General features: G+C 41.6%; 1 protein-coding gene across 3 annotated transcripts in view; it reads right to left on the reverse strand.

Moving 5' to 3' along the window:
* Positions 1-27,428, reverse strand: part of AOAH (acyloxyacyl hydrolase) — a 117,210-nt gene that overhangs the window by 46,351 nt on the left and 43,431 nt on the right. For all 3 annotated transcript variants that reach the window (XM_032785444.2, XM_032785440.2, XM_032785442.2), the window contains exons 7-13: positions 24,245-24,315; positions 22,447-22,507; positions 21,890-21,960; positions 19,782-19,830; positions 18,278-18,326; positions 16,984-17,078; positions 2,542-2,633 (exon numbers count right to left, since the gene is read on the reverse strand). In XM_032785444.2, the coding sequence (XP_032641335.1) occupies positions 2,542-2,633; positions 16,984-17,078; positions 18,278-18,326; positions 19,782-19,830; positions 21,890-21,960; positions 22,447-22,507; positions 24,245-24,315 (488 nt within the window). The remainder of the gene's footprint in view (positions 1-2,541; positions 2,634-16,983; positions 17,079-18,277; positions 18,327-19,781; positions 19,831-21,889; positions 21,961-22,446; positions 22,508-24,244; positions 24,316-27,428) is intronic.

Raw genomic sequence — 27,428 nt, forward strand, 5'->3', positions numbered from 1 at the left:
CTTGTTATAGTTGTGGAACAGTAAATACGAGTTGAAGAAGTATTGGCAGAACATTTATTTCCTAGTGTTTTACATCTTGTACTGACTGATTTGAAAGACAGATTGTATTTGATTAATTTTCCCCTTTCCTTTGGACTGCAGAGAAAAATGTAAAAACCCTGTAAAGGAGAATAGCTTTAAGGAAAGCTGATAAAAAGATCGCTCTCTAGAACCCTTGTTGATATCTTTTGATCCCTACTGGGGCCGTGGAAGCTGTGTTTGAACTCAGATGTAGAGGAATTTGGGCTAAAGGATGGCAAACAAAATGCAGATAAATGTAAAGCCATGACAAGTCTTGAAACCAAGAATGAAAAACAAAATATTACCTACTTTGAAATGTGATAATGCTGATCATTAACCATGGAAGAGGCTATACAAGTAACACATTAAATTTCTACAGCCTTCAGCATGCAATGGAAAGCAAAGCAAAGAATGCAATATTTAGTTAATCAATATAAATCATAAATGCTTCCTAGAAAACAGCATACTGCCCCAGTTTTTAAATTCAGTTTACATAGGATTTTAGCTAGCTTTGCTTCAGTCCTGCTTTTACATATTCCAGATATGTATTAGCCCAATTATTTTAAAGTAGATATGTAAATTAAAAACATGCGAGTAAACCATGACACACAGAATCCAAACGTATATATGCTAACCCCTAGGCCTACGTCTTTTCTCCAAGTCCCTAGTTTTGTAAAGGGACCACTCGGTGCAACAAAAATAACTCTACTCACAGGACTGCAGGCTGGGACCTTGCTATTTATTTAACTACACCACAACAAAGTGGCGGCAAAAAAAACCTCATACTGACTAAACAGGAAATTAGAGGGTGTGGGAGTGGAGCAGGACTCCATCCCATAATAATCAAGGCATTATTAACCCTGTCATGACCACTTTACTACACACACACTGAGCAGCCTCTTTAGGGCAGTGGTTCTCAACCAGGGATACATGTACCCCTGGTGGGGGGTATACAGAGGTCTTCCAGGTCATCTAGATATTTGCCTAGTTTTACACAGGCTACATAAAAAGCACTATCAAAATCAGTACAAACTAAAATTTCATACAGATAATGATAATGACTTGTTTATAGTTCTCTATATACTGTACATTGTACTGTAAGTACAATATTTATATTCCAATTGATTTATTTTATAATTATATGGGGAAAATGAGAAAGTAAGCCATTTTTCAGTAATAGTGTGCTGTGACACATGTATTTTTGTCTGATTTTGTAAGCAAGTAGGTTTTAAGTGAAGTTAAACTTGGGGGTACAGAAGTCTGGAAAGGCTGACAGCCAGTGCTCTAGGGCAGTAGTGGGCAACCTGCGGCCTGCGCTGCTTCCTGCAGCTCCCATTGGTGGGAACAGCAAACCTCAGCCACTGGGAGCTGGGGGCAGTCGTGCCTGCGGACGGTCAATGTAAATGAACTGTCTTGTGGCCGCCATTGGGTTAGCCTGATGGGTCGCAGGTTGCCCACCACTGTTTTAGGGCATGAAGCAGTAGTGGAGCTGCTGTGTGTCCATTACACCATCCCCTATATACTCCATTACCACATATAGAAGCCTATTAGAGCTGGTCAAAAAAATGAAAAAACGATTTCAGGAAAAATGTTGATATTTGAAGTTGTTTCCATTTCACAGGGATCAAAATGGAACATTTTTTCATTCGCATTTATTAATTTTTTGTGAAATACCTTTTCTAAATCATTTGAATTTTCCTTCCTTTCTTCCTCTTGTTGCCTCATTCCTCAACTTTTTGCCATTCAGTGCAATAAAGTGAATGAGGTCAGGGGCTTCCCTCCCCCAAATCCCCATTTTTTCATTTTCTCTTTTAGTATTCTGCTTTTCCAAATATCTCCAACTTTGAAAAAGTTACAGAGTGGTAGTGTGAGTGTTTCCTTTTCCCTTTTCACTGTAACTTTTTCAAAGGTGAGGACTTGCAAAAGTTGCAGAGTGGAAAAAAGGGAGAAAAGAAAAATGAGAAGGTGAAAAACTTTTCAAAAATACAGACATCATTCATTCAGTGGAAAAGAGAAACAGGACGAGGAAAAAGTACAAATCCAAAAAAATCCACATTTTAAATTTTTGGAATTAAATTTGCAGGGGGCGGTGTACCAAGAGCTTTATGTTAAAGTTTTTGGTTTTGAAAAAAGGAAAATGTACTCTTTTCTTTTTTTTCGAATAAATTATGTTGAATATGTCTAGAGACTGCGCGGAGGGCAAGCAAAGTTGAAGGAGTAGGTGAGGCTGATCTGGGAGTACACACGTTAGTGAAAGTGTTTGAGAGGAGATAGAATGTGGGGAAAAATCTTTGAGACAATCATGATTTTAGGAAGAGCAGAGGCAGAGCATGCTGGCACTTTTATTTTTCCATTCAAACATTGGATTTTTCTCCAATGATCTTTGCTTGGTTTCTCCTTTCCACATCTTTCTTCCTTTTCTTCTTATTTTTTTGTCATCAAAGCTTGCTAAAACTCGGCTTAGTCCTTCTATGAGCTTACCCAATTGTGGAGTTCAGAAATCCGGTGGTCCCTGAGAAATGGGGCCAGTCAAGCTCATTGGTAAGAGCCACTTGGAGATCAGAAAATGATTTCTGAAAGGAAATTTAAAAGCAATTGAGATGGTTTTGCTTTCCCAAATAAAATCCTATTCACAGAATCAAACATTTTCAATTTGGAGCATCAGCCAGTTAGTGATAATACCGTACATCTATACAGAGGTTACACTTAAAAAGTTGCTACTTATTTCTGAGATATTTCCTATCCCTAACATGGAGAAGAAGAGTAGAACCATAAACACTTTCATACTATAGAAACAATTTAAATGCATATATTGTAATATCACCTCTGATTGTGAAGGCCCCACAGTGCTTCACAAACTACAGCATATACAATACTTACAGCACCATGGAATGGTAGATATCGGCTTGCAGCATTAACTTCTGCATTCATCTCATGGACCCTTCCAAAGCAGGATGTCTGTGGGCAACGTAGCCAGGGCCGGTGCAACCATTTAGGTGAACTAGGCGGTTGCCTAGGGTGCCAAGATTTGGGGGCGCCAAAAAGTGGCGCCCCAAAAAATTTTTTTAAATGGTTGCAGCCACTGCTGCTGGAGGGGCTGAGCTTCGGCGGCAGCAGCTGCCTGCAGCCGGCAGCCCAAGGTGTCCCCCGGGTCAGGGCGCCGCCGCGGCAACCCGGCGCCCCTCCCCGCGGAGCCCCGGGTCAGCGCGACCACGCCACAGCCAGGCAGCCCAGGGTCCCCGCCCCCGGGTCAGCGAGCCACCGCTGCAGCCAGGCAGCCCAGGGTGCCCCCCGGGTCACGCGCCACCACCGCAGCATCCGCAGCCCAGGGCGCCCCCACCCCGGGGTCAGGGAGCCGCCGACACAGCTGGCTGCCCAGGGCGCCCCCCTGGTCAGGGAGCCGCCGCCACACCCTGGCAGCCCCGCGCCCCCCCCTCCCCCAGTCAGGGGGTGCCCCCACCCCCCGGTAAGGGAGCTGCCCAGGGCCAGCGCGTTCCTGGGGCGCCAACATTGGGGGTGGGGGGCGGCATTTTGCCGAGCGGGGCGGCAGGCGGCTCCGGTGGAGCTGCCGCAGTCGTATCTGCAGATGGTCTGCTGGTCCCACAGCTCCGCCGGAGCCGCAAGACCCGCGTGTGGGGCGGCGTAATGGCCTGGCGCTTAGGGTGCCAGAAACCCTAGCGCCGGTCCTGAATGTAGCCAATGGCTGCATGGTTCCTAAGGGCCCATGCTATGTGGGAGATGGGAGGCCAGGCACAACTACCTAAGGGATCATGTAGCTCAGGGCTGAAGCCTTCTTTCCTCCCTGATCCCTAGGATCTGTGGGAAGGGTAGGGTGGAAACACATGCCATTTTAGAAACTTCACAAGGTGAATCTGGGTTTCCTGAGCCTCAGTCAATTTCCTCCAGGTTTTACCACAGATAATGTTTTTATTTTTAATTTTTTTATTCACAGAGTTTGGAAGGAATCATCCCGGTGGCAAGACAGATGTGACTGGGGATCCCTCTGCTACAGGGGAGACTCCAGTAATGGGGAAAGGAGTCAAGGGAGGGCACATGCATAGAAGGAGAGTGAGGAGCAGGATATAAACCCTCCTAGCAGCAGGAAGAGCTGCTAGTACATAACTTTCATGAAAACAGATATAGCCTTTATGTGTTCCTAGCCTCTGCTCTTATTTATCTCTGTAATACGTTTTAGGATACGATTTCTATGAAAGACTCTATTCAGATGAAAGCTCTATTGTACATTCAATATATGGCACTCTATTCTTTTCCATTTCGATTTGTGAAAGTGTTAAAAAAAATCACAAAAGGGAAGAATAATGGCCTAGAGAAATCACCCCATCTCATCCTTGTGAGGAGACAGAGTAAATTTTCAGCTTTTACCAATCTGAAGTACACATTCAAAGACAAATGCACAAGTCCTTTGTGCTCATGGTGAAAAACTGTTAACAAAGGAAAGTCAAAGAATAAAGTAAGGAAACCTACATGCTGCTTTAACCCATTTAATTTATTAACTTCATTTTCTTTTTAAGCAATTGTGTTTTTCTAAATACCCTCACAACTATACACAGCCAGCATGTGGATAATTCTTTCCAGAGGTGAACAATAGAAGAGCTAAATCCTGCAATCTTTACAGGTTTTGATTCTTAGAGGAGGGGATGGGGGCAGGGGAAGCTGCAAGTCACGTATTTGACCTACTTACAGTAAATCTGCTTTAGCTACCAAAGTGAAAACATTTCTGGCTTGATAACCCTTCATCTCGGTCTCAAGAAAAACACTGGGGACAATTTTCAAATCTGTCTGCTTCCAATGCTATATTTGTGTGTGTAAGAGGCACTTACTGAAGATGCACAAGTACTTCGGAACTCTGCACAAGTGAAGGAGTTTAAGCACACAATTTGGCTGGTCACTTTTGAAATTTTGGCCCAAAACATATTTATTATAAGAGAGGAAGTGAAATGCATAAAATAAAATCAGTAAATATAAAATAAAGTTTAAGATCCCTTATCAATTACAGAATACACATGTAAGGTTTAAAAAAGATGATGAAATGTATTTCAAAACAAAAGCATCTAAAACCACTTCTTTCTTTAGGACCTGCCAACACTGGGCTGGGAACTGTTGTCACTAAACAAGTTTTATAGTATGATTTTAAACTGCTTCTCAGGCTAATTTAGGTTAAATACCTGTATAGTATAGCCGGCACCTAGCCATGTTAAAACTGACTTTGGAAACCATATAGTAGCTTAGAACTATGTTCCAACCTAGAACTGTATTCCAGTTTAGCACAGACTCTGATCCATCAAAGTACTTAAGGCCAGACTTTTAATGATATTTCAGCTCCAGAAGATGCAGACAGGTGCCTAGCGGGATTTTCAAAAGTACCTAGGGCCTATCTGCATCTTTAGATGCCTAAATGCCTTTAAAAATCTGGTCCTCAAGCTCTATAGGGATGTCATTTAGAAAGCATGTTTTCACCTAAAAAGATACATTCTAGCTTAACCTAACATGCAAATGTGTCCTAGTCTAGAAAGGGGCCCTGGAGGGTTCTACATTAGAATGGTATTCAAGCATGGCCTAATTTAAACACCATATTCTAGACTAGCCTGGTTTGGAAATGATGATGCGTCCTAGGAACCAGACTTTAGCAGAAAATGATTAGTAGGCTGTTCCAGCCTAGTTTTGAAACTGTATTCTAGCCTCAAATGTTATTCCAGGTAAGTCTAGTTATGAAGCAGTATTCTAGCCTAGGAATCATTTTCTGGCAGTGTCTTAGCCTAGGATGGTAGTATAGCCTCGCCTGGTTTGGAAATCACGTGCTAGCTTGAAGAGTTACATCTAGGGCAGTCAAAACAATGGGTGATTGTGCCCACAGTTACCAAGCTATGCTGAAATCAAGTGAATCTAAACCAAAGAACCTCCCCTCGCTGTGGGGAATATTTTACAAAGGGGAGTTCGGCACCTAATTCTCATCTGAGCCTATGAAAATTTCCCCCATCCATACTAAACATGATGGCTGAGATTTCCAAAGCCACCTAAGGGATTTGGTCTGGGATACACAGTTCCCATTCAGTTTAATGGGAATTGCTTGCTTGATTTTAATGGGAACTAGGTGTCCAAGCCCCCCTGGCAGCTTTGAAAATCTCAGCCTGTGTTTCTGTGCTAACAGCATAAATAATAATTATTAAAACTGAAGACCCTGTTTCTTTACCTGTTTAACATTCCTAATTTGCAACACTGCAGATTTAAAATTAGCAAAATAAAAATCCAATTTCTCAGTGTAGCAGAGCGGGATCGAGGCTCAACCCTCCTTAGGGGCAGAGGGGAGCCACACTGGCTCACCACACTCTGTTGGCCCAGGGCCCGCCCCTTGCTTCGGGGCTGTGCGGCGACCCACTGTCACTTAGGGCTCAGACGATCTGCTGCAGGGCTGAGCAAACAAACAACGTTAATGGGTGGCTCAGGCCCTCTGCTGCAGGGCTGAGCAAACAAGCACAGTTCCTAGGTGGCTCAGGCCCTTTGCAGAAGGGCTGAGCAAACAAACACAGTTAACAGGTGGCTCCGGCCCTCTGCTGCAGGGCGGAGCAAGCAAACACAGTTACTAGGTGGCTCAGGCCCTCTGCTGCAAGGCTGAGCAAACAAGCACACAGTCTAGAAGCCCAGGCCTTCGGGAGGGTGGGGCAATAAGCAGTTCAGGTGCAGAAAACCCGGGCCCTGGCCCAGGGTGGGGCAACAAGTGACTCAGGGCCCAGGCCCTTCAGGAGGGGTTGAGCCAACAAACACCAGGAATGGCCTCCTAAGGCCAGGGAGGAGGGGGAGTCTGCCACCCTTGAAGGGGTGGCAGGGGGAATGCAGGCCCTCCCACTCCACTGCGTTCCAGCCCAGGCCCTAGTAGTGGTCAACACCGCTGACAGTCAGTGTGAGATCCTGACCGAAACACACTGACATGGGCTTAGGTGAGTCTGCAGCTTGACTGGAGTCGGCTGCCCCCGGGCCACTTCCAATCTCCCCCTCACTGGGTACCTGCCATCCGCCGGCATCGTCTGGGGGGTCCCAGACCATGGGCTCCTCAGGGTCTCCGGCGTCGGGAGGTCCAGTCCACTCCTCAGGGTACCAGGAGGTCCAGTCCACTCCTCTGGGTACTGGGCATCAGGAGGTCCCGGCCCCTCCTCGGGGTAATGGGCGTGGGGAAGCTCAGACAGCTTCTCCAAAGGCCGGGCATCGGGAAGCTCAGGCAGCTCCTCTGGGTATCGAGCACAGGGTAGGTCAGACCAACACTCCTCTGGGTATCGAGCACGAGGTAGGTCCGGCCAACACTCCTCTGGGTATCGAGCATGGGATAGGTCAGGCCAGTATTCCTCTGGTATCGAGCACGGGGTAGGTCAGCCCAACACTCCTCTGGGTACCGAGCCCGGGGTAGGCTGGGCCCAGCGGGAGCTCGGGCCCCAGCGTCTGCCTTCTCCGGCAGTCTCCTTCCAACTGAGCACTGGGGCCGGGCTTTTATACTTCCTGTCCCGCCCCTTGACTTCCAGGGGGTGGGGACAGGGGGCGGTGGCTCCGTCCGTTGCCACGCCTGTTCTGGCGTGTTCCTCTCAGGCGTGGCGGGGAGTGAGGCCCCCTCGCTACACTCAGCAAAACAGTATCCTGAGGACCAAAACATTTGCTTATAGAAAATAGCAAGAACTTTGCAGGGCATGAGACTGAAGCTAGAGCATGGATGGTTCTGTATCAACAATATTTAATTTGAGCAAACATAATGCCTGATCCAGCTCCCATTGAAATGGCCAGATCCCATTAACTTCAATGATGCAGGAGCAAGCCTGTAGTGCACAGTTTTCAGACTATGCTTTCTTCATGAGCCAGGCAGCTAAAAAGTGAGGAAAATATTTCGTGCAAGAAGGGATATGAGACATGAATGTGAACCAATTATTTCATTGAAAGACCAGAGCCACTCTGCTCTTGGGTAAACAGATATTTATTGCATCACAGCTAGATTAAGGATTTATTTTGCTCTTGCTACAGCATGAAATCAAAACCTACTGAGTTCAGGAACATTTATTTAAAATTAAACTTCCTAGAAGAAGTGTCACCAGCATTTCAGACCAGGACGGTATAGGGCCTTTATCTTCAAAAGAATCACCTTTCAAACGAGATTTAGAGGTAATCTCCTATCCTAGACACATTATAATAGGAAAGTGCTGCATTTCGTAAGTCAATTCTAAGCAGACGGCCAGAGCAGCAGGAGGGCAATATCCTTTGCTAGACACGAGAGTCTTTTTTAAACATGAGTTGTTCAGAAAAGCCCTCCACGTAAAAAAAAATCTACAGTACTTTTCCACTTCGGTTAACCCCTATAAAGACATATCTCTGTGCTATAAACTTTGTATTTCAGTGTCAAAGAGACAGATCACCCATGCTGAATGTTTATGTGGGGAGGGGAATTAATACAGCACAAAACGTGCTAGACCCAAGATCCACTGATGGGAGTGAAGCTGAACCTGAGTTGTATCAACCTTCCTTGCCCTGTCAAAGATCTTCCATGTGACCTCTGTATATTTGAGACTCTGGTGATTTAAGGGTAGTGTATCTGAACTGATAATTAGGGCCTACCAAGTTCATGGTCCATTTTGGTCAATTTCACTGTCACAGGATTTTAAAAATCGTAAATTTCATGATTTCAGCTATTTAAATCTGAAATGTCATGGTGTTGTAATTGTAGAGGTCCTGACTCAAAAACGAGTTGTGTGTGTGTGAGGGGCAGGGGGTGTTGAAAGGTTATTGTAGGTGTGGATTGCGGTACTGATACCCTTTCTTCTGCACTGTTTCTGGCAGCGGCACTGCCTTCAGAGGTAGGCAGCTGGAGAGCGAGAGCTCTGCCTTTGTGCAGTAGTAAGGATGGCATCATATGATATTGCCACTCTTACTTCTGCGTTGCTGCTGGTGGGGCGCTGCCTTCAGAGCTGGGTTCCCAGCCAACAGCCACTGCTCTCCGGCTGCCCAGCTCTGAAGGCAGCACAGAAATAAGGGTGGCAATACTGGGACCCCCTAAAATAACCTTGTGACCCCCTGAAACTCCCTTTTGGGTCAGGCTCCCCAATTTGAGAAACACTGGTCTCCCCCATGAAATCTGTATAGTATAGGGTAAAAGCACACAAAAGATCAAATTTCACAGGGGGAGACTAGATTTCATGGTCCAGGACGTGTTTTTCATGATTGTGACAAGGGACAGAGCCATTCATCTGCAGTAAAACACAGGAAGACTTACTCACTAATACTCTTAGCATCAATTCTTATATATTGTTGCTTCTTGTATTCAAATCCCTCAGAGCATGGATTAGGAATTGGGGGCTGGAAAGGGGGTTTTAGGTCAATGGATCAAGGAAGAACAGTGGAAGCCTTAATCCTCCATGACTCTCTCAGGATAGACAGGTTTTACCTGTTGTGACCAGGACCCCAGTACGGGCCAGTTGAGGTTACTCAATTAAGGTGAACTGCAAAGAATGAGGCAGACAATCCCCCAAAAGCTGGTAGATATTCCAAGACTTAGATTTACCAAGACAGCATAAAACAGCTTTTTTATTACCTCACTGGTTGCCTAGAAGCCAACAACAAAGTTTCCTTGAAAAAACCCAGCCTCAGGCCTTCATCCAGGTGCCCAAGCCAAATATGATAAAGATTTCTGAAAATCTTAATTTCATCATATAAAAGAAAAGGTTCTCCCAATCCCAAAGGATCGGACAAATTACCTCCTAGGTTAATGAATATTCAAGATCTTACCCAAATACATCTACAGCCAATTCTTATTAGCTAAACTAAAAATTATTAAAAAAAGAAAAGGGAGACAATATGGTTAAAAGATTAATATACATATAGACATGAGTTCAGTTCTTGAGGTTCAGATTCATAGTAGAGATGGTGAGCTTTGTAGTTGCAAAGAGTTCCTTTAGAATTTAGTTCCTAGGTTATAGCCCAATGTCCAATATCATATCCAGGTTGTACCAGCTTAACTGGGATCTCCTCTTGTGGCTTAAGCTTTCCCTGATGAAGCTTAAGCAGATCTGAGATATCAGGATCAGGACCCAGTGATCTTTTATACAGTTTTCTAGCCTCCACTTGACCACACAGTCCTGGGTAAACAATAGGCTGTTGATGCAACCTTCTGTTTCCTGAACACCACTAGTAATTAGTTACACAAATTAACATAGGGCAATTTATCCATCTGGCAGTTTATCACAAACTTTAAAGAGACATATAGACAATGACATTATTTCACCCAAGATTCATCTGAATGTTAATATTCCCCTTTGATCTCTGAATTGGTAGCTAAAGTGACAGACAGGAACTGTCTGTTCATATGGCTAGCATTTAAGATACACACAGTTAGTATCACTTCTAACAATATAGGTTTGCACTTCAAAGTTCTAGCCTATCAACCACGAATGGCCCTAATTACCATCTGCATAGCTTTCTAATATGACTTTCAAGATTGGCTCTAGGTCATCCAGCCTGCAAGCTGCTTAACCTTTTCTGGCCATGAATTATATTTTGTATAAGATTTGCCGCAATTATATAGCAGTGGTAGCAACAATGATTTGCATGATTATATTTTAGACATCACCACACCTGTGGACATTTGGAGGACTGGAGGAGAAGAGGTCATACTCCCATCTGCCTCTAGTTTTCAAACCATTGTCCCTTCCTATCACATGATACACTGGAATCCCTGCAGATTTTTTTGCCACCTGCACTTAGTTCTCCCAGGAATTTTCCTGTGGAAAGGCATGATATAGGCCAGAGAGTTTAAGTGATTGTCCTGACTTTCATATTACTGGGTCAAAATTTTGAAAATGGGATGCGTAATTGTAGGTCTCTAAAATCTATATTTAAACATCTATGGGCTGATTTTTCAGAAGTGCAGAGTAATCTGCTGTTTGCATTGAACTCAGTGAGGCTGTGGATGCTCAAAACCTCTGGAAAAATCAGATCTCTTCTGTAAGTGCCTAAATATAGATTTATCTACCTAAATTTAGTCACCCATGTTTGAAAGTCTGGGACTCATTTATGCTGCTGATTGTTAAATTATCCGACATAATAACCTCAAACTTCTTAAGTAAGGAGATTTGATCATTTATTCTCCTCTGGTTCAACCTGACTTCCACTGCATGGCAGAGCAGGAACAGCCAGCATAACAAGGCCCAACAGACATTCTTCAGAGTCTCTTAACTAAACTCCCAAAGCCTTTCCTGGAAAATTCTTCCCTAATCTAATTAGCTTTAAAACATCACTTAATAGTCTCCCGCGGTGTGGTGTTGATGAACGGAAGGGTGCATGGAATTGCTGTAGACTGTAAACTTCACCCTTTAATAAATCTGAAAAGGCAGCATATTCATTTCCCATGCCCCCCAAGATTTAAATACTCCAGGAAAAACATTTCCTTTGTGAACTTCTGTCTTTGAGTCATTTTGGGAGGCAATGAATGTTGGGAAAAACTGGTCAGTAATTCACTTTTCCAAGTATTTATTCACAGCAGGGTTGGAGGAATCAAAGCAAAGTGTATTGTAAGAAATTAACAGTAGCTATGTGACATGGGGAGCTAAGCGGTGCAGTAGGTTAACCCACTAATCTTTTTCCCACTGGAGGCCTAAATTCATGTTCTTGTTATGGTCTCAATTAAAGATGATTTTGGTGGCATTAGGATGTGACTAGCCTACTCTCTCTGTGTTCACAACCCAAAACCACATGCGATTAGCAATTCCTGCTCAAGAAAGGCGTAGAATTGGAAGAGCAGAGAACTTTTAGGTTAAATTTTAGGCTGGCCGACAAAGCCCGGTAGGTAAAGATGTGCACTACTTGAACTCATTGGCATTGGCTCAAGTTAATGCTATTAGCCGTTCCTTTTCATATGCACCAAAATTTACCCCAATTTAGCCACTCATTTATGCTGTCAGAAAAAACTCACATGTAGCATGTATATTTAATTTTAAACATTAACTTCAATAAAATTTTTAAATCTTTTCATAAACAAAGTGATCAAGTGATGAGGGACATGTTGGCAGTGGCTTTAATCTACACTCTCTCCCTAACTAAAAACTAGTTTATTTAAATGAAAGAAAAATTAACAGTTTTCCTGTACAAATTCATATTCAACTAGAATTTCATTTAAACGTGTACATCATGTGTCTAGTATTTCCATTCCTTTAATTGATATGCGCATTAGTTCATTCACAGGATCAGGCAGCTTCTTTCAGAACACAAAATTCTATTCAATGATGAAAAAGAACACTCAACTGTAGTTGTTATGACTGGGAGTAGCAGGAGATGAATTCCTACTTCTTTCATCCCAGGAAACAGCATAAAGATCTGGTCAAGCCACTTGTGATCATAAAAAAGAAGTTGAAGTCAAATCTTCATTCATCATATGATAGTCCACTCTGTGTTCAAATTCTCTGTTTTGTCCTGAGCAAACGGCAGCCCCATTGCTGGTAGTGCCTCACTCCATTCAACTGTCGGTGTTTTATAGGACAGGGATCTGTAAAAGCTACATAGAGGTTGAGTAGAATCTAGAAGTTGCAGTTGTAGATTTTTAAGAATCAAGTCTGTGTACTTTTTTAGTTGTCTTAACAAACACTTCTTGTCCTCTTCACTTAAGGATTCAATATAAATGCCTTCATCAGTCAACTTCTGGACTGAAGTCTTTGCTTCTTCCGGTACTTTTTCAATAGATAGCTCTGATTGATCCAAATGTAGCTTCTATTGCTGGACAAAGATCTACTACTGTTGTAGCAGATGCCTGGATGGCATTGTTTAATGACCCAAGTGGTTTCAACAATAGACTTACAAGAGAGAATAGCAATAGTCTTCTCTGAATGCAGTAGCAAAAGTAATCCACCAGCCTCACTACTTAGATCCATCCCATCTGGTAGATACTTTCCAAAGTCAGTAATAATGGCTGGAGTAATTTTAAGACAACAGTCAAGGATCACTCATGAAAAGCCAGAGCGTTTTCCCAGGTTGGACTAATTTGAACTTCAGTCCCAGTATGTTTTCTATATTTTCCAAGATATTCAGTCTTTTTGGGGTCTTGATGAAAAAAGAACATAAAGACGACATTAAATTTATAGTTTTTTAAATGTCTTTTGAAGAGTCTGCAGCTTGTACTAGCGCTAGTTGGAGTAGATGTCTCTGCAGTGTGTACAGGAGAGATTAGGGTTACTCTTTTCTCTGAGTAAAGCTTGTACTCCATCATGTCTTCCAGAGAAGTTTGTAGCTCAATTAAATGCACAAGCAGCCATCTGTTTGGGGTCCAGTTGATAAGCATTTAAATTTTCTAAGATGCAGCCAATGTATCTTTTATAACTTGAGCATCTAGAAATGCATCTCCTGGCCTACGACTCACATCAAGATAACGTACACAATGACTTAATACTTGATGCCCATTTGCACGGTGCATTCATCAGCCATGTATGCAAATTTTTTGAATGTGAGAGAGTTCTTCACTTTTTCAATTGTTGAGCCTTTTTTCACTGTTGCACCACATGCTTCTAGCCAGTCAGTTGAGTTTCTTGCAGAAAGATAGTGATCATTTGCTGGTCTTGTTTGGAACCAGTGTTCAACTTCAGGATGAACAAGTGACAATGCACTTACCATTGGCCTCCATTTTGAAGTGTGTGGTATCTCTTGCTTAAATAGAAAGCATGATGCCACAGTCATGTTTGTTTGCATGAACTGTGTTGTGCTCCAGCATTCTTAACAGCCTCATTAACACTCACCGGTGTTGTCCTAGGCCAGTGGAGACTCAGAGTTCAGAGGTGCTTTCACATGAGTTCACCTCCCAGGTGGGGGGCAAGAAGGTACCTTGCTCGTTCCTCCAGCTGCTCACTGTTTGCTTTACCCACTGTTGTTCGTTGTTCCACCATTCACTCCATCGTTCTGTTACCAATAGCCCTGCACCATCACCTTCTGCTGCCACCTGCCACTGTGACCTCCGCAAGTTGGTCTCTTGAGGTTCAACCTGGCTCTCAGTGATTTCAGCTGAGCTCTCAGTGGGGAACCTTGCTGCTAGTACAGATTGGGCTGCTTCTTTCACAGAAACACTGTCCCACAGCAGGTCTAAGCACTTAGACCTGATTATCAGTGATTTCAGCTGTAGTGGTCACTTAACAAAACAAAAGACTATCTATGGAGCCTAATCAGCTCAGTCTTTAAACAGTGGAGAGGGGCAGGTCAAATAGTACTGGTGACTCAGGCAGACCATCAAGCAAAACACCTGTTCTCACCCTCTCTCTTGATGCCCTCAATCAGCACAGGCTACATACAGTTCTACTGCCATTTACTCATTCAATAACAACAGTTCAGTACCCCCCTGCATTCAAGTGATTTGTAACACAACCCAAGCCAAAATCTATCACTTGGGCAACACAGCTCTGTTTGTTGGATACCTAGGTAGATTAGGTGTGAATGTAAATTCAATCTGGTCCTGAAGCCTTGCCCCCCATTCCCTAGCTATCACTAGCTGTCAGGGAGAGTTCATTTAGACTTTGCTTAAAAATCATAATTTGAAATTATTAGGTTGGCCAACATCACCGAAATGAATGTTTTGTTGTCATAAAAATAAAAGCTGTATAAGGAAGCTAGTCTATATTCATACTTTTCAAATCTATTATACTTTTTCAGATACATGTATTTTATTATACACTTTATATGCTTTTAAAGTGTGTATTAATGTTTAAATTTCAATTCAAATTTCCAAACAATCACTAACTTGGCAACATTGCATATAACTAGTTCACAAAATGGAGGAGAGGGGTTTTGGGGAAATTCGGGTAGCTGTTGCGAAATCCCTGGATGCTGTTAACCAATTTTTGTTGCATTTCATACAGAAAATATGCTCTGAATATGAAAGGTTATGGCCCAAGTTTCAGCCTAAAGAAACTGTTTATAGAAAAATTCTAAAATCTGATCATCAGTGATTTGTAATAGAAATGCTGGCAGTATAAAACTGTAGCTTGAATACATCACTTTATTATTTATTGTTACTGTCATCGTCATTATCATCATCATCACCATATTTATTAGAGAAGATAACCTTAATTATCATTACCACTAATTCATTATGTTCCTTCATCAGCTCTGTCATCAATGTCATTCCTATAATCATCTCCCAGACTACTAACTGTGACAGACCCAAATCAGTGGGGTACAGGAGTCTGACAGAGAGCAAATATACTAGTCACTGGATGAGTAGTTTTCTGTTCCCTGAGTGACTAGAGCAGGGGCTGCACTAGAGTAATCAGGAACCTGCTAGAACCAATTAAGGCAGACAGGCTGATTAGATCACCTGCAGCCAATCAAGGCAGGCTAATCAGGGCACCTGGGTTTAAAAAGGAGCTCACTTCAGTTTGTGGGGTGCATGTGAGGAGCTGGGAGCAAGAGCACTAAGGAACTGAGAATGAGAGGTGTGCTGCTGGAGGACTAAGGATTACAAGCATATCAACACCACCGAGCAGGTCCTGTGTGAGGATAAAGAAGGTTTTGGAGGAGGCCATGGGGATAGTAGCCCAGGGAGTTGTAGCTGTCATGCAGCTGTTTAAAGAGGCAACATAGACAGCTGTGATCCACAGGGTCCTGGGCTGGAACCCGGAGTAAAGGGCAGGCCCAGGTTCCCCCCCAACCTCCCAACTCCTGATCAGACACAGGAGGAGTTGATCCAGACTGTGGGGAAGATCACTGAGGTGAGAAAATCTGCCAATAAGCACAGGACCCACCAAGGTAGAGGAGGAACTTTGTCACGTAATGAAGAAAAACAACTGCTAATTTAGAATATTTAAATCAGTTTGGCTTTGCAAATGAAAGATGGAAAATGCATACAATTCTGATTGAAATTTGCAAGTCTCCAGTAATGCTGTAATTACTGGGACTGAATATTTTCTTTAAAAATGGCACATTTTCCATGTTCCTCTTCCTCTGGAGCCAGTGTGAGTTTAGCATGCTACAGAAAAATTCAGTCTCTGTGGCTAACTTCTGTGTCACTTATGAGCAATCCCTCTGCTGCTGACCCAAGTGCAGTGCCAATATTCTCCAGAGGGATTAATATACAGCTCTTCTCAAGTAGAGGGTCAAATCTGTGCAACACAAGGGAGCCTGTTCAGGGAAGAATAAAGAGGAGGTGTGGGGCATCTTGGAGGATTCCCCTTTACCATCAAGTGGAAATTTTTGTAAAGTGACTTACTCCTCTTGCCTTTTTATTCCACCTCAGTGAATGGCATTGCAATATCTGCATTCTTAACATAATTTACATTTGGGCTTTTCTTCCCATTTGAAAAACTTGGAGATCATGCTGAGATATGCTCCAAATGAAGAGCCATCATTATGGTATTGATAGAGTACCCTGTACAATCTCTTTCCTTTAAGACTAGTGTAATGACTATGAGTCCTACTGACTTCATTGAGTCTGCTTAAGTAAACAGTATTTAATGTAGGAAAGGATTCCAGAACTGGGCCCACTGATAGCAAAACAACATTTTTCTTTTGTTCAAGGCATGCGTTTATAAAGCCAAATGTCCAGGGTTCTATCTCCTGTGCAATAGTGGAGCTTTGGGGCCAAATTCTTTGCTGACCTAACTCTGCTCATGTCAAAGGAGTCATGGCAGCAAAGAATTTTCACCTTTATTACATAAATTTGGTGTCTTTTTATGTTTTTTTTTAAAGAACATCTTGGCAGTGTTTTGATATAGATTGGGATGTTTCTCCTTCCTAAGACGCTCCAGAATTCATTCCAATGGAGATTTCCTCCAAAAATGTGATGGATTTCCAAAACAAAGGGTATTTTGCACCTGTTCTCTTTTGGCACCTCTATAATAAGAGAGAAGGCAAATATCAATCTGAGGCTGGCACTGCTTCAAGGATCAGAACAGAATTCCTTACCAGAGACATCTGTGCTGCTGTCATCCATTCAGGAGGGATGTGAAAGTGAGCTCCAGCTGAATCTCCCAACAGAATGATCCCCTTGGACTCTGCATCTAATAAGTACATTTCATTAATAGTTTTAAAATTCCCTTGGCCTTTGTCACACTGTAAAGTGAATCTCTGTATAAAAAACAACAAGATTAAGATAAAAAGACACGGCCCTGGTAGATTCAGTGTGTAAAATGGAAATAGGGCTTTGGCCACTGTTTGTGTTTGAAATGTGTTCATTTCAGATCCTTAGAATGGGAGATTTTCACTCCATCTGCATCAAAAGCCTGCTTAAACAGATGTGCCAACAATCTAAGAAAAACAAATAGGCATGCTGTATGAATAAGAGAGAGAACTTCTTGCTTAATGAGAGAGATTCCCATAAGATTTTATTCAAATTGTTATTTTAACACAGGCTCTGCTGTGAAGCTAACATTCATTTTTTCTACCTATGGAATATTTACTAAAAATACTTAAAATCAAACATTTAGGGAAATCAGAATACTCAGGGAATTGGTAATGACTCATGTTAAGAGTAGATTTGTGAGTCAGGGGCTCTCAAGGTAATTTCATTGGAACAATCTGGCTTTCTAATAATTAATGTTACTTAGCACTTGAGTGGTACTTTCTGTCTAAAATGACAAAGAGCTTTGCAGAGAAGCTTTTCACCTTTCAGTCACTAATTTAATGCGAGTCAGTGTAGGTTTGAAAGTTGTTATTATGGTTTCTTAATATTAGTATATTATAATACTAGTGAATCTATATCTATATTTATATATGGCCTAAGTAGTTAGTGTCAGTCCATTTCCTAGTGGATAGATAGCCATGCCAGGAAAAATAAATACAACTGGCACCATTATTGACATTTCCAGCAGAGCGATGGACTGGATGTGCATAGAAACTAAACTGTCCTCTCACTCCTAGAGGGAGTGCCTACAAGTTCAGCTTGAGGCACATTGGCAGGATGCCCTCACTGGACCTGGTCTGTGAATAAAAAAATCAAATTCCAATGCTCTCAGCTTGGTATCTTTCATCTCTAAAGTCACTTTTAAAATCATTTTTCTAAACTGATATTATAACAGCACATGCCCTTTGAGTTTTCCCCTCACATTAAAGCAAAGAGTGAATTTGCCATTTTTGTCATTATAAAGAAGCTGTGAAATCTGTCATCTTTTCTCTGGATTTACAATGATCATGACTGTTCATATAAAAACATATGTAACATAAGTATTGTATTAGCCATGTATTACATTTAATGATTTACCTTTACAGAATTTTTTCTCATATGGAATTCCATCTTTTGGATCTACACCCTGTTAGAGGAGAAAAGGAAAGAGAAGTCTATTTGATACCTGCAAAGTGGCAGCACAAATCAAATAGTAGGACTATCATTTGGATTATTGGCTTTTCAGAACTGTCACATCATAATAATGTTGATTTAATTCAGTGGATGTTTATTCATGACTTTAATTCTCTGATAACTAAGTTTTTTTGTCTGGAGGTTCCCCTTTTTTTTTAAATAGCAATCACAAGGAAGTTTAAAGTTCTTGCTATGTCAGTGGAGTTTTGTGTTAAATCCAATGTAAATCTAAATAGCATAGGTTTCAGTGTAGCAGCCATGTTGGTCTGTATCCATAAAGAGGAATATTTGTGGCACCTTAGAGACTAACAAATTTATTTGAGCATAAGCTTTCATGAGCTATAGCCCACTTCATCGGATGCACAGAATGGAACATATAAGTGTGTGTGTGTGTGTGTATATTTGTGTATACACACACACAGAGAAGATGCCATACCAGCTCTAAGAGGCTAATTAATTAAGATGACCTGTTATCAGCAGGAAAAAAAAACTTTTGCAGTGATAATCAAGAAGGTCATTGACTCAGGCTGAGTCATTACACTACTTGAATCTGTTTCCTTATGATAACTATCCTTATACCTCATCAACTGTGTGTAATTGACGATCTTGATTATCGCTACAAAAGTTTTTTTCCTGCTGATAACAGGTCATCTTAATTACTTAGCCTCTTAGAGCTCGTGTGGCATCTTCTCTGTATGTATATATATACACTCTTATGTTCCATTCTATGCATCCGATGAAGTGGGCTGTGGCCCACAAAAGCTTATGCTCAAATACATTTGTTAGTCTCTAAGGTGCCACAAGTACTCCTGTTCTAAATAGCATAATGTTTGAGAGATCTCAGACATCTTGCTGTTTCGATTTACATTGGATTTGATGTCTCTCGCAAATGCTGCACTCATAAAACTGATTTTTTCCATATTCGCCAGTAGATAATTTAATTTCCCAATGGTCTCCAGCTATGCCTGTGGAAGCACTATTATTACTTCAGTGAATTCTCTTTTGGATGTTGCACTCACAGACCTCCATAAGGTTCCTGAAACTTTGGCAAAACGAACACCCCCTCAACACCTCAAAACAAAACACCAGACCGGGAAACACTTGCATATTTGGGTTTTATTGTTACAAACCTGAAGTATGGCAAGGTTTCCTGCCTAACAGTCATGTTTCAGAATGTTCTGGAGGTGTCTCTTCAACCACCCACAGTAGTGTCCTTTATTCACAAGGATATTCTGCAAGTAGACCAAGTGACTTCAGTGGTATTACTTGCGATATCACAATCTGGTATGCAAATGAAATTAGTCTAAACACTTACAGACTAATTCTAAAATAGGGGGGTGGAAGAGAAGAAAAAGAGAAGGGAGTGGGAATCAGGAAGAAATTTCAAGATTTAACATAATTTACTTACCCATATACCATTACAGTTAGAATCCCTTTCCACATCCCAGTTATCTGAGCTAATGTAGAATTACAAAAAGAGATATGGCATTAAAAAAATGATAAAATAGGGTTAATAAAATGCTTTGTGCTTTTCAAGGAAACCAGCCTCCTTGGTCCATTTTCTATAAGAGCATAATGTCAGACTTTGTGCTCCTTGGAGGTCAACAAACAGTCAGCATTTTAAAGGAAATAATTAGAAATTTCAACTTGTATACAAGTTTTTCTTTTCAGAATTGAAGAGAAGTGAAATTCCCCCCAAAACACATTAGTGATTTAGAACCCAATTCTACCAGATGCTGAGTAATGCTAACCCAGAGTACCTCTACCTGGAACTGGAGAGGTCATCTCCAGCTTGGGTAGACATACCCACAGTAGTATGGTAAAAATAGCAGCGTAGCTGCAACTTCATGGGCATCAAGATCATAGAAACATAGGACTGGAAGGGACCTCATCTAGTCCATTCCCCTGCACCATGACAGGACTAAGTATTATCTAGACCAGGTGTTTGTCCAACCTGCTCTTAAAAATCTCAAATGATGGAGATTTCACAACCTTCCTTGGCAATTTATTCCAGTGCTTCTAGCTGCTCCAAGTACAATCCCATACGAAACTGCAGATACATATTTGGAGTAGCTAGCCCATTCTGGGCACGCGGCTACACTGCTATTTTTAGTGTGGCTATCTTGATCAGAGATATGACAAGTCTACTTGAGCAGAAAATTACCCCTCCAGCTCTAGTGTAGACATAGCACAAGTGTTTGCAGTCCCCACTACCATAGAAGTTAACTGGACCTACCCTTTTTACCCCTAGTTCACCACTATTTCAAGTCTCATCAAATATCACTGCGGGACTCCCATTGACTTCAGTAAGCTTTGTATCAGGCCCATCATGTCCTACAACTGGCTCATGCTCACTTTACATTGTGGCCCTCCTGTGTTCACTGTGGGTTTAGAAGATTGTTTCTCCTAACACAGTTGTACTGCCCAGTGTGAGTGGAACATAATTCTGCTAAGCCTGTATTTTTAAACTATTCAGGACTTGGCTACTACCAAGATTTAAAAATAGTTCTGAACTATGCTCTGTTGATGCTTGGTAGCGCAATCATGTGAGCAGAAACCATTTTTTAAAAATGATTTTGTAGCATGGGGTAAAGTAAGGGGCAAAGAGGGCCTTAGTCACAGACACACAGTTCTCCACTCAGCATGTGCATGTAAGTCCCACTGATGTTACTGGGAGTTATTTACCTAATATAGGGGAAAATATCACTTACATTGAATTTATGGCAATGTCAGTGAGACTAGAATCTGGCACTGTATCTAACCAGTCATCTATATGTAGAATCTATATGTAGGAGCCATGTATGTGGACTGAGGGCTGAATATGACCCCCAAATACACATGATATTCATACTTAGATGGTTTCTTCTTTCAGTAGGCCCATTTTTGCTTCTGCACAGCTCCCACTGATTTCAGTGGAAACCTTGCATCTGAGGGCAGAACATTGCACAGTGTGTGTATGTGTTTCCTCCTTGCATCAAGATATTAATATGCCCTAGTCTGTGTAGTTTCAATTGCTCTTCTGTAATACTCACTGTACCAGCACATAAGTATATCCAGTTTCTAGTGAATAATCAGTAAATAGGAGCTAGCTTTGAAGATCATAAAGGGTCAAAAGGGCCTAGTCTGCAGAGGTGCAGAGCACCTGCAATCACCAGTGAAGTCTAGGAGGAAGTGGTGAGAAACTGTGTGGTCTACTGGATTAGGACTCAAGAAACTGGGATCTATTCCTGGCTCTGCCACTGACTTGCCATGTGATGGTGATTAAGATCGGTTCACCTCTCTGTGCTTCTCTTTGTCCTCCCCTCTCAGCCTCTGTCTGTCTTTTCTATTTAGACCATAAGCTCTGTGTGTCTATAAAGCACCTACCACCATTGGGTCCCATCTTGATTGGGTCATCTAGGCTCTATCAGAATACAAATTAATAGATAATAATAATAATGCATAGTCTTTCAAGATTTGACCAAAAATTGTAAAATATCTCTTTTTAACATGAGTAAAAATAATTAACAAAATTACCGTCTACCAGGGTACACTGTTGCTTTTCCTTCATTGCAGTCTCTGCCTCTCCAGTGATATCCCCTCAAAGTCTAAAAGCGAAGAGAAGCACAAATAGGATGTTCTTCCTATTCTTTTTTTTTTTAATTTCAAATATCTAAAATGAGAGTGTAACTCAAGGTGCAGGAATAAAGCCTGGTACATGTGTTTTATTCCAAATTACCAACACTAAGCTTTAATAAATGACACTGTGCTAATTTTGATGCAGAAATAAGACATGCTGCCAATTTTAATATTTTTAAATGGCTTTGCTTCACCATCTATTAATTCAATAAACATACTACTCAGTGGCAGAGCAGTTTGCTTCTGCGGACAATGCAGCTATCGCCAAAAATGGCATAAATGAATGATTTCTTCCCCTTTTCCCCAAAAGAAAATTATCTTCTATAATAAAAACTGCTTTCACTCGATTCCTATGCTCTCCCATGAAAGAAAAAGGTTTTCTAGAAGCTAGAAGGAACTGCAGAGAGATTCTTGTCAATAGAGGATTATCCCACCAAAAGAGAAGCTTTACTTACTGGGAAAGCACTAAATTTATCTCCATCAAAGTCTTCATATGGTAAGTTATTTTTTATGGCGCTGTAAAAAACACCACAATACTTTGTTTCAGAAACAAAAATACAGTAAAGAGATGCAAATATACAAGCTGTTTGTTAATATATTATTAATTTCTCACTCCTTGTTCAAGCACAAGTATCTGCATTTCAGGGTATTGATTCCGCATTTCAGGATATTGCTTTCAGTCACTTTGTTCTCAGTTAAATGGAGTTACACATGGATAACAGCAGAATCTAGCACTAAATTCCTAAAATAAAGTAGCAAATCAAATCTGTAGTAAATTAGCCTAATACTTTCTGAATTATGTAAAGTGACAGCATACTGGACCCATGGATCCTGTAGTTCCACATATTATGACATCTGTCCTTGGCTAGAGAAAGCAAATCAGCATCTGTCTTCAGTGGTGAAACAAGCACTCTTATGTACTGCTTAGCAGGTGATGTTCTTGGAATGACATGCTAAGAATCCTCTCCTTGGGAGGCTAAGCAAATGACCTTCAAAGAGTTTCCAGCCTCTTGGACGCATGAGAGCTTCTGAATCAGGGTAAAAAAACTAAGCTGCTGCTCCTAGGCTAGGTGGTTTCAAATTACATTTAGCATCAGGCACCGAGAACCAATGGAGATAGGTTATGTACATTTTTATTTGGACTTGTCATCCTGGTTCTCTGTGCACTCAGTACTTTGAAAGTACTGCCTGCTTTAGGCTAGTTCAGTCTCTGACTAGTGTCAGTTGAAAGGAAATGGTACAGATCCAGAACAATTGCAAAGAGGAAAACATATTCTGCCACATATTGGTCGGGGGACGGAACTAAACATCGGTGATCTGGCATATATTTTACAGTGTGTATGTGCATTTTGGCTCCAACTACCACTATCTGACTCACAGAGCTAAATCTTCTATTCTTCCTGCTCATAATACTTCTGGCCTTGACTTAATAGATTTTACAGACTCTTTAGAAATCTTCTACACAGATCACCCCAACTGCTACTATTGATATTTGAGGTTCACTCACAAGAGTGGAATTTTACTGAACAAATTGGGCTGGGGAATAGGGTCATCCTAAAAATACTTCATGTGTTCCTATCCCTTACTAGATATGCTTCAAGTGTTTCTCCTCCAACCCGTAAATTCTCTGCTCCAACAGATGCTCTCTGAAAATAGTAGCCCAGTTGATGCCCAGTCCTACGTTCCTTTACTGAGACTCTAGCTTTAATGTATGTGTAATTGAGCATTTTCCCTGTCCACTTCTTATCTCTTGTGCCTTTTAGAATTATATAGATGCTGCTTGTTGTGATCAAAGGAGAGCATGTTTCTCTGCAGTCGGACAGGAAGCACAATAACTGGATGAGTGACCAATATGGACATGTCTCTTGGAGACAGGAAATCTGAGAGGAGAAGTGGTACTAGATGATAACCTGGCTTGCGGTCATGGAATCTGGGTGGGAAGATGCCAGGATACCCCCAGTTTGGGACAAGGCCTGCATGTCCTCTTACCACCACTGTCATTATGCTTTTGTTTTCAATACTAAAGATACTCAAATTCATTTCCAGCATCTTCTTCTAGGAGCGATATGTACCTTAACTGCTGTACTTTCTAAAGAATGTTTCTGATGGAAAACAATGTTGTCACCTACAGGAGGAGAACAAAGCCCTTTTAAAGCTGAAGGGTTTTTTTTTGTTTTGTTTTAGTTATTAAAAGGAACAAGTGCCCCAAATATTATGAAGTTGGCCATTAAGGACTGAAAATATCATACATACTATTTAATCTTCTCACACAGCTTGACCAGAACGGGAAGTGCACATATACTTGAATAGCCGGCTGTGTTTTTCTAGGAAAAGAGAACAGTGCATTAGTTCATATAGCTCACGTACTTTCCAGCTGCTTGAGTAATGGTTGTCACAAAATTAAAGGGGATGAACAATTTCCTGGGGGAAAATGGTCATTTACCAGGATTATTCACTTTAATAAAATCAGTGTTTTATAAACCATCTGCATCTTGCATGAGAACAGAACAAGTGACAATGATACTTACCAGGAATTGTGGAAGTGCTCATTGAACATAAATCTTGTTCCTGAATGCTGAGTGTGAGTTTTGCGTGAACAAAGGATGCAGGGTCAGGCTCAAAAGGAGGATAATTTAAGGGGATGGATGTGTACATAGTGCATCCATTGGTTTTTAATGGGATTCTTACATAGAAAACCAAGGCAGGGCCACGCTCACCACCTGTAGAAAATTATGCTCCAAGGTAAATCCATTTTACAATACATGACCTTCATTGGAGACAAACCAGATGTGGAGGATAATGAGTAATCCTAATATCCCAGAACGAAGTAGCACCTCCTGGTACATGCTTACATCAAAGAAATGCTCACATAATGTAAATGGGGAATAAATTTAATGCACATGTTGCTAGTATGATCTACCATATATTCAAATGGACTATAAATATGAAGGGCTAAATTCTTTTGTCAGTGCACAGACTGAGTAACTGGGCTGTGGGCTAAGGAGGTTTGTAGGGTGTAAGCATGGACAGCTTGAACAACATCTTTTCCCCAGGCCATGGAGGATGATGATGATGATGATGATTATTTTCAATACTATAGTACCTAGGAGCCCTAGTCATGGACTAGGACCTCCTTGTGCTAGGTGCTGTATAGAACAAAGAGACTGTCCCTGCCCCAAAGAACTTACAATCTAAGTATAAAACAAGAGACAACAGATGGACAGACAGACAGATGAGGGAGTACAAGGAAACAATATTGGTCAGCATGGCAATCACAGTCACAGATCCACAAGTCCCACCCTACTTTAACCCCTAACTTAGCTCCCATGGTGCTGTGCTCTGCAGCATACAAGAGGACTCAGATCTCCTGTGTGGGCTCCTTGCATCCTGACTCCCAATACTGCACCAGTTCTGCTGTGTTTAGGACTCAACATGCCCCTGCTGGCAGGGATTAGGATGGAAGGAAACAGATTTGCTCAAGCAATAACACATGATTGGAAGATAACCACATGTATTGGGTGCATAGTGAGTGGCCAACTACCGTCAGCATCTGATATTCAATACGTTCTTGACTTGCCTATACATCAATGCCAGGAGCCTGGGGTACAAACGAGAGAAATTGGAATTGCTTACTTATGATCATAATTAAATCTAACTGTTATTACAGAAACCTTGTGGGATGATTCACACTATTGGACTGTTAAAATCAATGGTTATAACCTATTTAAGAAAAATTAAGTAGGCAAAAAGGGAGGGGGAGTGACACTCTATGTCAAAAATGGTATTACTTGTTTCCAAGTCACTGACAACTTGGAAGAAAATGATCTTGAATGCTTCTGGATCAATGTCCTAACAGATAAAGCACAAGACTGGGTATTAGTTCATGTCTGCTACACACCATCAAATCACACAGGAGAACAGGATGACTACCTTCTTACACACTTAATCTATAATGTCTAGGAAAAAAAGCTGTGTGATCATGGTGGACTTCAATTTGAATGACATATGCTGCCAGAACTAAAACATCCTTGTAATTTCTGAGTATTATAGATGACAATTTCCTAACTCAAACAGTGTTTCAGCCAACACAGGGGAATGCTTTATTAGATCTGTCCTAACAGTTAAAGAAAAACTGATCACAGACCTAAAAATTAATGATAGCTTAGGTACAAGTTATCATGACTTGGTTACATTTATAATGTGCATGCAGAATAAAGTTCAGAACAGTAATATATATATACTTGATGCTTTAATAGGACTAATTTCACAAAGCTGAAAACAATTATGAGCCAAATCAGGTAGGAGGAAGATAACTGGATTGGGAATTATTTAAGAACACTTTACTAGATGCCCCAAAAGCCACGATCCCACATTTGAGGAAGAAGAATGTGCCGGTTAAAAAAATAAATGGTATAGAGGGGAAGTGAAGGCAGCTATTTATATATTGTGATAAAGTTCCTCCTCTACCTTGGTGGGTCCTGCGCTTATTGGCAGATTTGCTCACCTCAGTGATCTTCCCCTCTAGCGGAACCTGTTGTGTATTTGGTTGTCATGGTTTTTGTTCCTATGGTAACTGAGTTAGATTATTAGGGGATAGCCCAGCCTGCTTCAGCTGCTCAGGTGAGCTCTGTGTCTGTAAATAAATGGTAGCTTCGTTAGCTGTCTGCTCTCTGGCCTCAAGTGATTTCTTCCTAAACCGGCTGCCCCCAAGGATAAACAGACATCCACAGTTTGGCTGTCACTCCCTGTGTCGAATCAGGCCTGAGCTTTGGGGGGGAACCGGGCCTGCCCTCTACTCTCAGGTTCCCACCCAGGACCCTGTGTATCGCAAGCGTCTATGTGCCTTCCTGTGTACAGCTGCATGAAGCTACAACTCGCCTGGGCTACCTTCCCCATGGCCTCTCAAACACCTTTTTATCCCACAGGAACCTTTCCTCCTGGTGTCTGATACGCTGTACTCCTTAGTCACTCAGCAGCACTGCCACTGCCTTCTCAGCTCCTGCACCCCAAATCATCAGTAGTGGACTGGGAGACTTTAATAGTTCAGCAGCCCTTGATTGGCGTCAGGGGCCCAATCAATGTAGACTACTCCACTGCCTTCTAGAAAGATCTCAATTGGCCCCAGGTGTCTTGATTAACCTGGAGCAACTGCCATTTGGTTACCATGGTACTAGGGATTTGGTTAGCCTAGGGCTAACATACCTGTTCCTTACTACTTTATTGTAGCCATCTGGCCTTGCCCCCTCACAATATCTATACATATACATATATAGATAGACAGATATAGATATATAAATAGCTGCCTTCACTTTCCCTCTATACCAATTTTTTTTTTCACCAGCACAGCCTTCTTCCTCAAATGTGGGACTATGACTTTTGGGGCATCTAGTATATGTATATGTATATATATCAAATGGAAGAAATCGGAAGTTGATAG

The sequence above is a fragment of the Chelonoidis abingdonii genome, chromosome 2 (genome assembly GCF_003597395.2).
Source record: "Chelonoidis abingdonii isolate Lonesome George chromosome 2, CheloAbing_2.0, whole genome shotgun sequence".
In the NCBI taxonomy this organism is placed as follows: Eukaryota; Metazoa; Chordata; order Testudines; family Testudinidae; genus Chelonoidis; species Chelonoidis abingdonii.